General features: G+C 36.3%; 1 protein-coding gene across 1 annotated transcript; it reads left to right on the forward strand.

Moving 5' to 3' along the window:
- The first annotated feature begins 263 nt into the window (after positions 1–263).
- LOC127933979 (anti-apoptotic protein NR13) lies at positions 264–5,111 on the forward strand. Its single transcript, XM_052531108.1, has 3 exons — positions 264–406; positions 1,283–1,694; positions 4,273–5,111. Exons 2-3 carry the CDS (start codon positions 1,287–1,289, stop codon positions 4,393–4,395), a joined length of 531 nt encoding a protein of 176 aa, XP_052387068.1. The 5' UTR covers positions 264–406; positions 1,283–1,286; the 3' UTR covers positions 4,396–5,111.
- The last annotated feature ends 10,391 nt before the right edge of the window (positions 5,112–15,502 follow it).

Here is a 15,502-nt window from a genome sequence, read left to right on the forward strand (position 1 = left end):
AAAACCATTACGTCTATGGAATGTCTACAGAAAACATGGCGCGCGCGTGTCCTGTACCATACAGGAGTTAAATACTCAAATATATGAGTTCAAATATTTTAATATCAACAACAACAAAAAGGGACGTCAAAATATAGCCGAAATTCTTTTATAATATAAGTTTTACGGTGCTTCTCGGAGTTACAGACTACTCACAACGTAATACGCGCAACAGAAAACCAATGTGGATCAGAAATACTGAATGGAAGAAACAATGCGAAAGGAAAGCCCATGACGGAAGCAGTAGAGAGGAAGGGCGTGTCTTATTTTGATAACGCGTGCAGTAGGGCGGAGCTCTCTCTCGATGAGGTTTGACTGCTGTTTGCGCAACTGTCGCTGGAGAGTGCAGTCTGACATCGCTGGGAGGGTAAGCTGCTTTATTATTTTCACTTTTAAACAGAGAGATTCTACATTACATAATAAAATGCCTTTAGAATTCAGACTTTTCTTTTGATATATTAAGAAAAACGTATATTTAAAAGCCATCCTGTTGGCTCTCTTCTTTGTGTTCTCATGCGCGATGGCGCAGCCGGCTTTGTGTTTCACAATGTTTCGTGCGCTCTCTTTCATTTCTCAGTGCGGTTTTTATCCGATTGAGCTCTTTCAGATATATTCTGTGTTAATACAAAAGTGACGTAAGCAGGTTTACGGTGGACATGGTTGAAGCTGAATGTTTTTATTTTTTTTTTTTTTTTCATATAAGGCCTGAACAGCCGCTGACTTAACAGCCATTATGATTAATGTACCATTTATGAACTGACCTGCTTTCTGTTAATGCTGCATAGATATATGAAATGACAATTAACTGTAGTAACTATAATATATATATATATATATATATATATATATATATATATATATATATATATATATATATATATATATATATATATATATATATATAACATAATTTATAAATTATTATTATTATTTATCTATAATTCAAACTTTAATATGTCGTTTCATATAATAATTTATTTAAATCCTTTAGAGTGACAAATTAATGTTAAACATTCACATATTCTTTAGTCTCTCAACTTATATAGGCTAATGGGAATCGAACGAGAATTAGATAAAGGTTGATTAAAATGATTGTAGATTAATTATAGGTCACATTGCCATCCATAAATACAACATGATTGATTTTCATGTCCAAGTTGTGGACATCATATAAACATAATTTATAATTTATAAAGCCTTTTTTTTTAACATATTATGACTTTTTATGTTGTATTTTTTTTAGGAAAATGTCCTGTTGGTTGAGGGAACAGACTTTATTGCTGGCACAAGATTACATCAGCTTCTGCAGTGGGATCCAACAGACGCCTCCCAGCGAGTCAGCAGAGGCCATGAGATACCTGGCCAAAGAGATGGAGCAGCAGTACAGAAGCAAATTCCGATCCCTCTCCCAGGAGTTCCTGGATACCTGTGGATCAGATCCCAGCAAGTGTCTGCAGAGCGTCATGAGGGAACTGGTGGTAGATGGGAAACTGAACTGGGGGAGGGTGGTTTCCATCTTTACTTTCACTGGAGTGCTGGCCAGTGAGCTAGTGTCCAGGGGAAAGAATTCCGACTGCTCCTGGAGATTGGCCGAGACCATTGCTGACTACCTTGGAGGCGAAAAACAGGACTGGCTGGAGGAAAACGGAGGCTGGGTAAGCATTATCAGTGTAGACTCACTGGGACAGAGACTTTATGCTGGTAAATGATGGTTTTAAAGGCATTATGTTCTGGTATGTGCAATAGAGCCTTCACATGTAAATAGTAGGAGGATCTTGTTTAATTTTCAAGTTTCAACTTTTTTTTTTAATCAGTTCTGCTTCATGTGAAACTGCGTAGGTGCTCAAAGGGCATTGTGTTTGATCTTTCATGTGTGCTCGCAGAAACCCAGCCTGTTTTGTGCAGTGTTTGATACCACAATCTCTTTGATTCTTTCCTACCTGTATACTTCAGTGTGCACATTTTCAACTGTAATTGGGAGGTACTGCAGTGATATGCCGGTCTAGTTTTAAGAGTAGTGCGGCGTACGCCTTGTGGCTGCCCTGTTTTTTGTCAATTAGAGAGTGACGCAAGCCAAAGAATCCTGGGAATGCTTGTGGGGAAGCAGAACTGCTCTTTAAAACACGTTTTAAACAGGTTCTCAAATGTCTCACTAAGGACTTTTTCCGTGTGGGCATCCAGTTCTTCATACTCCCAGGCGCTGACATATGACAGCAATACTTGTTTCAACTCTGATTACATCAATAACCCCAGATGATGCAGACTGATAAATGTCTTCATCACATATGGTTCAGAGAAACCAGTTAGTCAACACACTCCAATGCAAATGATTTGCACTTAACTCCCACAGAAATGAGTAAGGTACTTGTTAAGTTTATGTATTAGGATGTAGAATATGGTCATGTAGAATAAATGCCTTATAAGTACTGATAAACAGCCCCTGTGTTAATAACAGGCATGCTTATAAACAGTGAAGTGAATTTAATAGTGAGAATTGGTCCCTATACTAAAGTTTTACAGAACAAATAACGCCATATTTGAATGGCGTGAATGAGAGCTCTGGAAAAGAGGAAGATTCTAAGTAAAAATGACTTAAATTTCAGTTTGTTCGTCACATAAAGCTTTTGTATGACTTCAGAAGAATTTGTTCAGTGGAAAAGCGTACCTGTTGCACTTCTTCTTTTGTGCTTTCGTGATGGAAAGTCACACAGATTTGCAACGTCACGAGGGCGAGTAAATAATGACATAAAGGATGAACCAGCCTCGAAACCAATTTCATGTTGGTCTGAACTACTCTTTTTAAACATCACTACTAGTGACGTCATAGTGAAGTCTTAACTAAATCTTGCAACTGCTGGCTTAAGGCAAACGGCAGCTTGTTTTTGCATGAATGCAGAGTTTTTAGAGGCCTGGTGCGGCCCTTTCTACCCTATTTTTTCTTTCTCTTTTATTTGGCAGCTGTTGAAAGCAGAGCCACAGGCCACTCAGCCATTAAGTCTATTGTGTTTACCATACATTTGATCTCCATGCTTCACTCAGAGTTTGCGCAGCATATGATTGTGAGCTAGTGCACCTGGACTCACTCTGACCAGTACAGCAGGTGACAGCTGCTCTGCCCGACTTCTCAAGCCTTCTGCTGTTTGTTCAGGTTCTCAGGCGCAAACAGCAGTTATGCCCGTCTGTGCTTTTCTGGCTTCTACCTCTGAAACTGTCATATCTACATTTAACCCTTGAAATATCAGTTAGCTTCTGAAACTGGCAAAATATGTCACAGAAAAACCAGAGTAAGGTCAGGGTAGAGGAGTGAACACTGAGCAGGAAACAATCGAAATGGTGTTGCAGGCTAGATTCGAACCTGCGTCTTTTACATGAGCCCAAAAATGAAAATTTGATGTTTATCTGCTCACCTCCAGGGCATCCAATATATAGGTGATTGAGATTTTTAACTCAAACCGTTGCACTCCGTCAGTCGTATAATGCAAGTGAATGGGAATCACAGCTTTTAGAGTAAAAAAAAACATACACAAACAAAACCAAATTAAACCTTGCAGCTTGTGATGATACATTGAGGTGTAAAAACATGAAACGATCAGTCTGTGCAAGAAACTGAATAGAATTTATATTGTTTTTTACCTCTGTTTTTCTTGAGCGTGTTCTCAACAGCCGGCGTCTGATGCGTCTTGTTCTACTTCTTGCTTTACGGTGGATTGCTGACTTATAAGTGCATTACCGCCACCTATCTCTCAAATGGACCATTGACACTCTATGTCAGAAACTGAATAGACAACTCTGCCTCCGTGATTATAATAAGTACAATCCAATAATAAAATGCACAACACACATTACTGGATTAAACAATTCTAATTATATTTTCTGTACATGTAATTAGAACAGCTTGTCAAAAATTATTTAGAATTTAGAATTAAATCTGGCCAAAGGAATATAGCTGTCTCATTTGGCAGCTCACTAGATTTTAAGATAGAGGAATTGTGAGTATGTAACATGTGCATTATCCACTTCTCCACAGCTCTGAGGAATATTTAATTTGAAATGATATTAAAGATGTATGTACCGTTCCTTTTGAGAGCAGGGTTATGTAATCCTCTCATATGTTCAGGATGATGAGATTTTAGCTTCTTTGTCTAATGCAGTTCAAAATACTGCTCTAACTGTATCATATTGGTGTGGGAAACAAAATGTGAATCTTATCCTGATCTGTCCTGTCTTTTGTAGGAGGGTTTCTGCAGGTTTTTCCACAAAGCAAGACAGCTGAACCAAGAGTCCTCGATGAAGACCGCACTGTTTGCAGCAGCAGGAGTGGGTTTAGCGGGTCTAACATTTCTCTTAGTACGTTGATGATTTTAGGTTCTCTCTCTCTCTTTCACACACAACACACCTGCTTTCTGTCATATGGCTAAGGCTAAACAGTTGTGCCCTTCAGGTTTCTTGCACATTTTTTCCATGTCCACACCTGTAATTACAGCAAACAGACCTTCATGTTGATTGTACACTCTTCACATGGCCTTCAGGAGAAAAAGATGGAAGTTCTAAGTCCTTGCATATCTAATATGGTGCTTTTTTTATTTTATAATTGCTTTTGTCACTTGTTCCTGTGTAAATCTTGTTAGTTTAGATAGAATTTACAGTTTGTGAAAACCACATCACAATTTCTTGTTTGTATGTTTCTTTCAGTCTGAAAACAAGATGCCCACCGATCGCAGTTGTGTCAGAAACTATTGTAATACATTAGAGATAAAGTGCATATATTTTGTTATATGACAGAGCAATTCTTTTTTGTTAGACCCCTTTTTGACTTGACTAGTGTTTTACATTATGATCATTTACACCTTTGGGATGTAATCTCAGTTTCATCCTCGAAGGCATTTGTTCTCGTTTGTTTGTTTCAAGAATGCCTGTGATATTCGCCCATTGTAAGTTTACGTTGTAAATGTATTTATTTACTCTTAAGAACAAATGATTACTATTTAGGCAATTCCCAACAATTGACAAAACATTATATTTTTGCATTGTTTTATTTATTAACTTCTTAATAAAATTATTTTACTGTGAAATTTTCTTTTTGTATTTAAGATTTTTTTATTGTAAGATGTAAATTAGATCTTGCTTTGTTTCTGATTTCGTTTCTAATGAATCTAGCCACATGCAATTTATTGCAATTTGATGATTAATGGAGTTAGATTTTACAAACATGCATGATGGTCGAGTTTTCTCTTTCTTCAGGGTATTCCAGAAAGCAGAAGCATTATTGTCATATAAACCCCAAACTTTATATATATATATATATATATATATATATATAGGGATGTTATACAATGCTAGGGCATTCACATATACAGGTCATGCTGTGTTCATTTAGTTAATGACACTGCTAATATGCAAATAAGAGCAATAACTATAGAAACGGAAATTGCTGGATATCTATGAAGTAAACTAACCCTGAAACTCTGGAACAGGTTGTATTCAGAGCATATGTTTCTTATGGCTAATAGCATGCCCTGAAAGTTTCCTCAGTTTTTAGAAGCGAAAGATGAGGTTACCTGCTTACCCATCCGTAAACTTGCCCAGGTATGTGGCGTAACCTAGCTTCTGGAATTCCCCCCATGGTCAACACTTGTTTACTTTGTTTAAAGCTTGCTATCTGAATAATGGTACCTGAATAGTGACAGAGACATTTGAAGTTAATTTGTAATTTGTTAGGTTTGTTTTGAGTAATAAGGTAGGTTACTGCATCAGAAACACACACACACACACATTAAAAAAAAAAAAAAAAAATTATATATATATATATATATATATATATATACACAGGTATTACAAGAAGAGGGTGACTTATGAGGACATAACTTTTTTTTTTAAGTAAAGTAAAAATGCACAAAGTTTCCTGTTTCCAAAGTTTAGTGTCAGGTGTAGAGAAATAGAATATACAGTTTCTAAAGTATAGAAACCATTACGCCTATGGGATTTCCCCACTTTTCACAAAAACAAACGTGTGTGTGTGTGTGTGATCAGCCATGTTTTAAAACTATATATATATATATATATATATATATACATAACTATATACTATTTGTGTGTGTGTGTGTGTGTGTGCTGAAAGAATGTCCACTTACACAATGCGTTGGTCAAGCATTCGTGCTTGCCTTTGCATACTTAAGTATGTTTTGTGTTTACTTTGGACTTGGAAAAAAAAATTCCCTTTTAAACACAAACAAATCTATTCCACTGAAGAGAAACTGGATACCATTTCACTGACCATCATATTTCCAAGCATGTTGTGAACCCATCTGCAGCACACAAGCCTTTAGCGTACCAGCTACAATCAACCACACAATGTTCTGAAAGAGGAGCCAGTGCTGGTAGCAGATGTGAGACAGTCTGGAAGAATGTAGCATTCCAATGGAAAAAGTTATTTCTCAGCCTGCTTGAGAGTCTTAAAAGATTTTTCAGTTATGTTCATATCACCTTTTCTTAGATGTTTCTCATAGAATTAATTCACATTATACAGCCATAAAATGAATTGATGGATGTCATATTATTTGGTCTTTGGAAGAACCAAACATATGAAAAGAAATGTTTTAGTTCATACTGAGGTCTAAATTGTTTTGAATTGTAGACTTTGATATCTTGGCAAGCTCATTGAGAAATTAAACCTAGCCTATCTTTCTCCGGAAAGAGACTCTTGAGATTACTTGAGTCCTTGCTCTTCAGAAGGAGCATCTGGGAAGCAAGTGATTTACACTCGCTTCCCCTTTTGCTCTCCATATGATCTCACCACTGTCTAGGTCAAGGGGAACATTATCTCATATACAGTTGCATCTTAATAAATTATGTCATGGAAAAGTTAATTCATTTCAGTTATTCAACTCAAATGGTGAAACTTGAGAATTAAATAAATTCAGAGCCCACAAACTGAAGTAGTTTAATCTTTGGTTCTTTTAATTGCGATGATTTTGGCTAAAATTTTACAAAAAACTAATCACAACCAATCTCAACGAATTAGAAAACTTCATAAGACCAATACAAAAAATAGCTTTTTGTGTGAATTGTTGGCCTTCTGCAAAGTATGTTCATTTACTGTACATGTACTCAACACTTGGTAGGGGCTCCTTTTGCTTTAATTACTGCTTCAATTCGACGTGGTATGGAGGTGATCAGTTTGTGGCACTGCTGAGGTGTTATGGAAGCCCAGGTTTCTTTGACAGTGGCCTTCAGCTCATCTGTATTTTTAAGTCTCTTGTTTCTCATTTTCCTCTTGGGTACCATTTCACTGACTATCATATTTCCAAACATCCAAACATGTTGTGAACCCATCTGCAGCACAAAAGCCTTTAACGTACAAGCTGCAATTATACACAAAATGTTCTGAAAGAGAAGCCAGTGCTGGTAGCAGATGTGAGACAGTCTGGTGAGTCTTGTGAGTTTGTGGTGCTTTCGGCAGTGTGGGCAGGTGCCAAATCCTGCTGGAAAATGAAATCAGAATCTTCAAAAAGCTGGCAGAAGGAAGCATGAAGTGCTCCAAGATTTCTTGGTAAACGGATGCAGTGACTTTGGTTTTCAAAAAACACAATGGACCAACACCAGCAGATGACATTGCACCCCAAATCATCACAGACTGTGGAAACTTAACACTGGACTTCACTCAACTTGGGCTATGAGCTTCTCCACCCTTCCTTCAGACTCTAGGACTTTGGTTTCCAAATGAAATACAAAACTTGCTCTCACCTGAAAAGAGGACTTTGGACCACTGGGCAACAGTCAAGGTAAGATGCCTCTGACGTTGTCTGTGGTTCAGGAGTGGCTTAGCAAGAGGAATATGACAACTGTAGCCAATTTCCATTCCTTGTGAAGTTCACTCAAATTCTTGAATCCAGTTTGCTTGACAATCCTCATGAGACTGCTGTTCTCTCGGTTGGTTGTGCATCTTTTTCTTCCACACTTTTTCCTTCCACTCAACTTTCTGTTAACATGCTTGGATACAGCACTCTGTAAACAGCCAACTTATTTGGCAATGAATGTTTATGGCTTACCCTCCTTGTGAAGGGTGTCAGTGATTGTCTTCTGGACAACTGTCAGATCAGCAGTCTTCCCCATGATTGTATAGCCTAGTGAACCAAACTAAGAGATCATTTTGAAGGCTGAGGAAACCTTTGCAGGTGTTTTGAGTTTGAGATCTGAGATTGGCATGTAATTATATTAAAATTTGTTGAGATGTTGAGTGAATTGGTGGGTTTTTGTTAAATGTGAGCCAAAATCATCACAATTAAAAGAACCAAAGACTTAAAACTACTTCAGTCTGTGTGGTTGAATTTATTTTAATACACAAGTTTCACAATTTCAGTTGAATTACTGAAATAAATTAACTTTTCCACGACATTCTAATTTATTGAGATGCATCTGAAGGGCTGTTCAACGAGGGTCAGGAATGTTGAGAGCTCATTTTGTGCAAAAATGTATCTGCCAACAAAGCAACATACTGACTACAATCATGCAGTGTCATTGCTACAATCAAGATCACATGTTTTCTCTTTCTTCTCTTTTAAACCCATCTTTGTTGGTTTGACACACTCAGAGCATTCCAGCTCTTCCATTCACCAAATGCTGATGTTACAAAATAGAAAAACAGAAACAAATGCTTTCTACCATGAACCGTTAAAGAGCCTCGTTTAAAAAATGTTTCATAGAAACTGTCCTACATGTGATCTAAGATCATTTCTAAATTGTGCGTATTTCCAAACACCTGCAGTACTCTGAATTTGCCACAAGGAAATTTGTGTACACCTACATTGAACCTGACATAGCCCTATAAGCATGAGCTTGTTTATAGATAATTGATACTGAAAATGACATGCATTTCTATTTTGTTCATTTCTAATTACTTTCTGCTCTCCGCCTCAGTTCAAATTCATAAATTGTAAAAGGTATTCTCAATTCATTTCTAAATAGCACACTGCATGTATGATAACTGAAGGACTGTCTGTGTCTGTATTTACAAAGCTTAACAATATCTCATCATTTGCATTGATGGACTGAATTTGTCAGTGCTTTGCATGTGCTCTTCCGATTTAGCCTTTATCATCCGTTCACAGATCTGATGTGGGAACCAGAACAAGGATTCATTCACAGCTGGTCTAGACTTTTAATGTTGGTCTTTGTCTCTGTTGGTTCATGTCGGCATTTGCTTAAAGTTTCATCTAAGCTAACAGACTGATCTTCAGCTGGAATCCAAGACAAAACAGTTGACAAAGGCATTCAGTAAACTCCATGTAGTTATGCATAGTATGAATATATTTTTGCACATAGTCGGCGTGCACATGCTTTCATCCTCATCATAACAATTGTCTTTATTCAGTTTCTTTTTCATCTTTTCTCATAATTCTTAAAATCATAACATCAGTTTCCTCTTTGAAGTCATTCTCCAGATACCTGCATCAAAGTTCTCTTTGAGTTGTGTTGTCTTTGATAGTATTGTAAGTAACAGGTTATGCAGAAATGTTGGTCTTGAAAACATGTTAGTTTCTGTGTACGGTATAAAACACAAAGAGAAAGTGGAATTGCTATTGTTTCCCAGCATTCTGGTTCTATTGGTAATTCAATCCGACTCTCACTTCACTCAGAGAAAAGATATATTGCTCAGAGTATGCTATTGAAGATTACTTTCAGTTCTCATTTAGTGTAGTGCCGTAACCACCATAGACATTAAGGGGAGCAAGTACCCTCCAATAATCAGAAACACCCAAATTGTCTTCCCAATATTTGACTACCTTGATACTGCGCCGCTGCACTCCATTACACACTACAGCTTTGTCACTAGGATGACGAATACTTTTACATTTACAATTTTAGGCAGGTCTGCTTCAGTTATTTAACAGGACTCATCAATGTCACAATGACTGAGATGGCCAATCAAATCAAAGAAAGCAGGCGAAATTTTTTAAAAAGCTGATTATGAATAGAGTGCTGACTCCCACAACAAAAACCGAGTAGACTTTAAATTAGCTTTGGGATTAATAAAGTAAGCACTATGACTAGTAAAAGTTTCTGGTTCTTATATGCTTTGTTCATTAAGACAATATTCACAAATGAACACAAGTTTTAAGGATTCTGAAGCCTAAATATAGTCTGCACAAGTAAAAAGTTAAACATAGTTTAGAAACAAAACTGGCTGAATAACTTCAGTGTCCTCACTATTAAGTTTCCATCATACGGAGCCCCGCACATGACATGCAGGAAAAAATAGTAGGATAAATCATGTGCACGACTGACTAATTCATTCCCTTAATGTACTAAAACGTGCTCACAATTACTTTTGCGTTCCCTCAATTTACTATTTCGTTCACTCGATATACAAATTGTGCGCACGATTTAGCAAATTGAGGGAACGCAATAGTAAATCGAGGGAACATGATAGTAATCGTGTGCATGTTTAAGTACATTGAGGGAACGAATAAGTAAATAGTGCGCACAATTTCTTTATTTTTTCTTGCATGTCATGTGCAGGGCTCCGTACTATCAGTCTATATTAAAAAAAAATAAGAAAAAAAAATGCAACTTTTAATTTACAACTCCTAATTTCTACAGTGTTTTACCATAATTCTACCATGGATATTAACTCCCATAGCTTCAAACAGTTTGAGTTTAAAAACTAGTATTCATACAATGTTAGCCCTTTTCATTTCATTTGAGTCCACTGAGAAGGAATATTTCTTAGTATAAAACTGCAAACACTTCATGTTTAATAGTAAAGTAACTAAAAACATGACTTTTACTCAACTCATTGTCAGCTGTAGCACACATGTATGTGCTGAAGCACTTAACAAAGAGATCATCAAGAATTTTTGCAGGTCATTTCTTTTTTCGGCATTATTTTATTTTATTTTTTGCTTGAAAAAACGTCTGTGGTTAACACAAGCTGAAGATATTTTCATATTTTACCCTTCCCTTGCAGTTTTATTTATCTTTCATAGTTTCTACTCTGAAATTTAAAATAATCAACAAACAGCTTTACCAGCTTCATGCATTACTTAATATTTTTTTTCTTTTTGTGCTGCAACAAAGCATTTTTGAAAGAGTTTCATTCAGTGTATGAATCACAACATTGGTGACAATCAACAAAATAAACAGATCAGTTCTGAACATCACAAAACATGCTACTAATATTAAAGACAAAAACAAAAACACAAGCACATATTCAGAATTCAAGAAAATAAGTGGACGATTCAGCTGCATAGTTTATTCATGCCGCAATGCATGCTGGGAGTCATGGATGAGTTTTGTCCTGTGCTGGTACCCAGCATGCATTGCATTATGAAGCTTTTGACTGTCACCATTATTGAGATTCATATGCTGATTGTTCATATGCAAACTGATTTTAAGTTCTTGTATTCTGATTACCTCATCACTGATCTTATACTACAAATTAAAAAAAAACATATTACACACTCATATCACTGCTCCAAGTCAGTCTAATAGATAGCTATTAGAAACAACCAGCATGATTTAAACTAGCACAGCAATTCTGTTATAACATCTTAAAAGTTACAGTTAGGCTATAGCAACCAAACAAAAATTGGTATGCAGAAGTCAAGGGTCAGGAGCACAACTAAAGCAGACACTGATCTCCACAATGGTAACGTCAAACAAAACAATTAAACATCAAAATCTCTGTAACTCTCAATAAGATCAACAGAAATCTTAAACAACCTACAGTAATATCCAATTATCCAGACCAATCTTTTTTTTTTTTTTTGTTAGATGTCACCCTTTCAGTTCTAGAGTAGACTATCATTCATGATAGGCAATTTGATTTGGGTAATTCATAACTTAATGTGGCATGAGAAGAAACATTTTTCTTGGCATATTATTAAGGGTGTTAATCATTTGAGATAAAAACATTATTGGCAAAAAGTTCAGGTCGACTGCATTGTAATAAATGATAGTGCTGTTACTGTTTCGTTCTTTCCTTAAATCCATTAAATATTTAATTAAGTGATTACAAAAAACAAAAACAAAAATAAAGTAGCTGACAGTGGCAGAGCTGAATCTGTCAGTTTTGGTCTACCGTCATGTGACTTGCAAAGCCAGAGCGCCTTTTTCCTGTTACAATTCTGAGAATTTCTGTCAATTAAAGTGCTGAGCTGTATCCTGTTCGTGTGCTACTTCTGACATCACAACCCTGGGTTGTCTCAACCCTTCATCAAAGATAAGTCCACACTAACACTTAACACCTATCAATGAACACTAACAAAAAGTATACCTCAGACTTTGATAAAGGCTTTGAAATAAGAGTTTTAAAACATAATTAATAATAGTTTTGCTAGTTCTTCCTATGTCATTTTCAGTTGTTAGTGTTACGGCGACGTGCAGCAGCATGTATATGTGGCTCTCCCTTATTTAAAACGTGTTTCATTATAGAACTTCAGGAAACAACCAGGAGTATTGAAAATGAGCTGGAACAATATGAACTTGGCCCCGTCCCTGGGATCCTGGGACTTTTTATCATCCAGACAAGCTGGTGGTCTTATCAGCTCTTTTTATGGAACGCTGGGTGGGCCCTTATCCTGACCGACATTCCTGCTGTATTGCTGTGAGAAGAACAATCTTAAAGATCTCCAGTTTGGACTTGTGAGGTCAAGAAGCTGGAGACGAGAGAGAACAGAATTCATGTGGAAACAGGGGCAGCGTGGGAATCTGGTCTTAGTGGTCAAACTGTAAAAACTTGAGACCATAGTAGGAAATTTTGTGAGAAGACTTGGCAGTATTTTCTTTAAAAGTGAGGCAAAACATCATTGGGTCAATTCTGAGCCTCTCAACATCTCTTAAAATTATAAAGCACCCATACCGACAACCTATGCTATAAACTTGTGTTGAAACATTCACAACTAATCAATTTGCTTAATAAAATAATTTCAATTAAATATGTGACTTACATTTTTTTATGTAGTAACTTAAAATTGTGGTTTTGAGTTTAAATCAATTTGAATAATATAATATAATATAATATAATCATGCATTAATTTTTGGTCAAAATATCAAATTACTAGAAAATTTATTGTCTTCTATTATCATAAATAATTGTGAATGATAATACTTTTTTAAATATTTACCAATGATTTGATGTCTATTAAATATTATATATTACTGTTAAATCACAAATCTAAAATCACACAGCTAAAAATCCTTTTCAGTCAATTTCTCAGGTGGTTTGTCAATTTAGAATCGCCCTATTCCCTATTATTCTAGATGTTTTGGTGAACATTGCTCTTGCTTAAATTCATAATCCATCTGTAACTGTCTGGAACATTCCGTCTGACTCATTAAAGCTGTTTCGAGCTACAGTGTCTTGTTGCCTTTTCTTGGCCTCTTCTGATCTATGTGTTGATCATTCACTGTCCAAAAGCCAGAAACTGTAACGGTGATAGCGACACAGCACGTTTTATCCTCTGATCTTTATCACGCACTGAAATAATAGCCAGATATGAGAGATCCGATGAACATTTGCTTCTTGTGCACATTCCCCTGGAAAACTTTGTTGTGCATGTGTTCAGTCAGCAGAGGTGAGATGTCACATGCGCCTGTGGCTTTTTGAGGCTTTCAGTTGAGCCAAACAGCATTAATAATAAAATAAGTCATTAGAACTAGACATTAGCATGTTGCTAAGCTGTAATAATGTAGGCATTTATTTTACTTCATCTATTATTTTTTTTATCACACTCTGTGACAATTTCTTGGATCACTTTCTCCACAAATTAAATTCATTTTTTTTCCACAATATTGCCTTAAATGTGGCCAAAATAAGGTGACTTTGAAACCAAGCTAACCTTTCGGTGTGAAAATGCTGCCTGTGTTTTATTATTGAGTCCTTGTGTTTATTTCATACACCAAGTGATTCATTGGGGGATGGTTAAACATTCATTGACCTCATTCACAAACAGCAGATGCTGCATTATCAAAGATGGGGGATGCTGAACTTCCCTTGTTTTTATAGGTTGGGCCGGTGAAGACACTGATCATGAGGTTATTAGTGTCGATGCTAAAGTTGTAAGCTGCTCAAATGATCAATACTCTTTCAACTCCAACATAGAATGTCTTGTATCATCTTTAAATGAATAAACAAGAAGAAGAAAAAGAAGAAGAGAAAACTATGGAGCTGCATGACATGCAGTAAACAATACTAATTCGTTCCCTCAATGTACTAAAACGTGCACACGATTACTATTGCGTTCCCTCGATTTACTATTTTGTTCACTTGATTTATAAATTGTGCGCGGGAACGCAATAGTAAATCGAGGGAATGTGATAGTAAATCTAGGGAACGCAATAGTAAATCGAAGGAACGTGATAGTAAATCGAGGTAACGCAATATATACTGTAGTAAACCGAGGGAACATGATAGTAAATCAAGGGAACGCAATAGTAAATCGAGGGAACATGATAGTAAATCGAGGGAACATGATAGTAAATCGAGGGAACGCAATAGTAAATCGAGGGAACATGATAGTAAATCGAGGGAACATGATAGTAAATCAAGGGAACGCAATAGTAAATCGAGAGAACATGATAGTAAATCGAGGGAACATGATAGTAAATCAAGGGAACGCAATAGTAAATCGAGGGAACATGATAGTAAATCGAGGGAACATGATAGTAAATCGAGGGAACGCAATAGTAAATCGAGGGAACGCAATAGTAAATCGAGGGAACGCAATAGTAAATCGAGAGAACGCAATAGTAAATCTAGGGAACGCAATAGTAAATCGAGGGAACGCAATAGTAAATCGAGGGAACGCAATAGTAAATCGAGAGAACGCAATAGTAAATCTAGGGAACGCAATAGTAAATCGAGGGAATGCAATAGTAAATCGAGAGAACGCAATAGTAAATCTAGGGAACGCAATAGTAAATCGAGGGAACGCAATAGTAAATCGAGAGAACGCAATAGTAAATCTAGGGAACGCAATAGTAAATCGAGGGAACGCAATAGTAAATCGAGAGAACGCGATAGTAAATTGAGGGAACACGATAGTAAATCGAGAGAACGCATGTCATATGCGGGGCTTCGTACAAAACAATACAAGAAGACAAAAAAATATGTAACTTACTTACATTACCTTACAAATGTTTGGTATCTGTAAGACGTCTCATATGCTTCTCAACATTGATTTGGTCAAAAATACAGTAAAAACAGCAATATTGTGAATTATTAAACTGATATGATATGTTGGAGTAATCATGAATATAGAGTTGTTGATATTGGCATGTTTGACACTGAGCAGCCGGTTGTAGCTAAGAAAAATAAGGACATCATGCCTTCTTTTAGACCAGTAGCATCACAAAGTGTTCCTGTTTACAGTATGTCTATTTCATGAAGATGTGCATCTAAACATCTGGCCTTCATAATTTGCAGAGCTGTTATGAAGTTGTTTGTCTTTAGGATTAAAGAGAT

The sequence above is a fragment of the Carassius gibelio genome, chromosome A18, assembly GCF_023724105.1.
Source record: "Carassius gibelio isolate Cgi1373 ecotype wild population from Czech Republic chromosome A18, carGib1.2-hapl.c, whole genome shotgun sequence".
Classification (NCBI taxonomy): Eukaryota; Metazoa; Chordata; class Actinopteri; order Cypriniformes; family Cyprinidae; genus Carassius; species Carassius gibelio.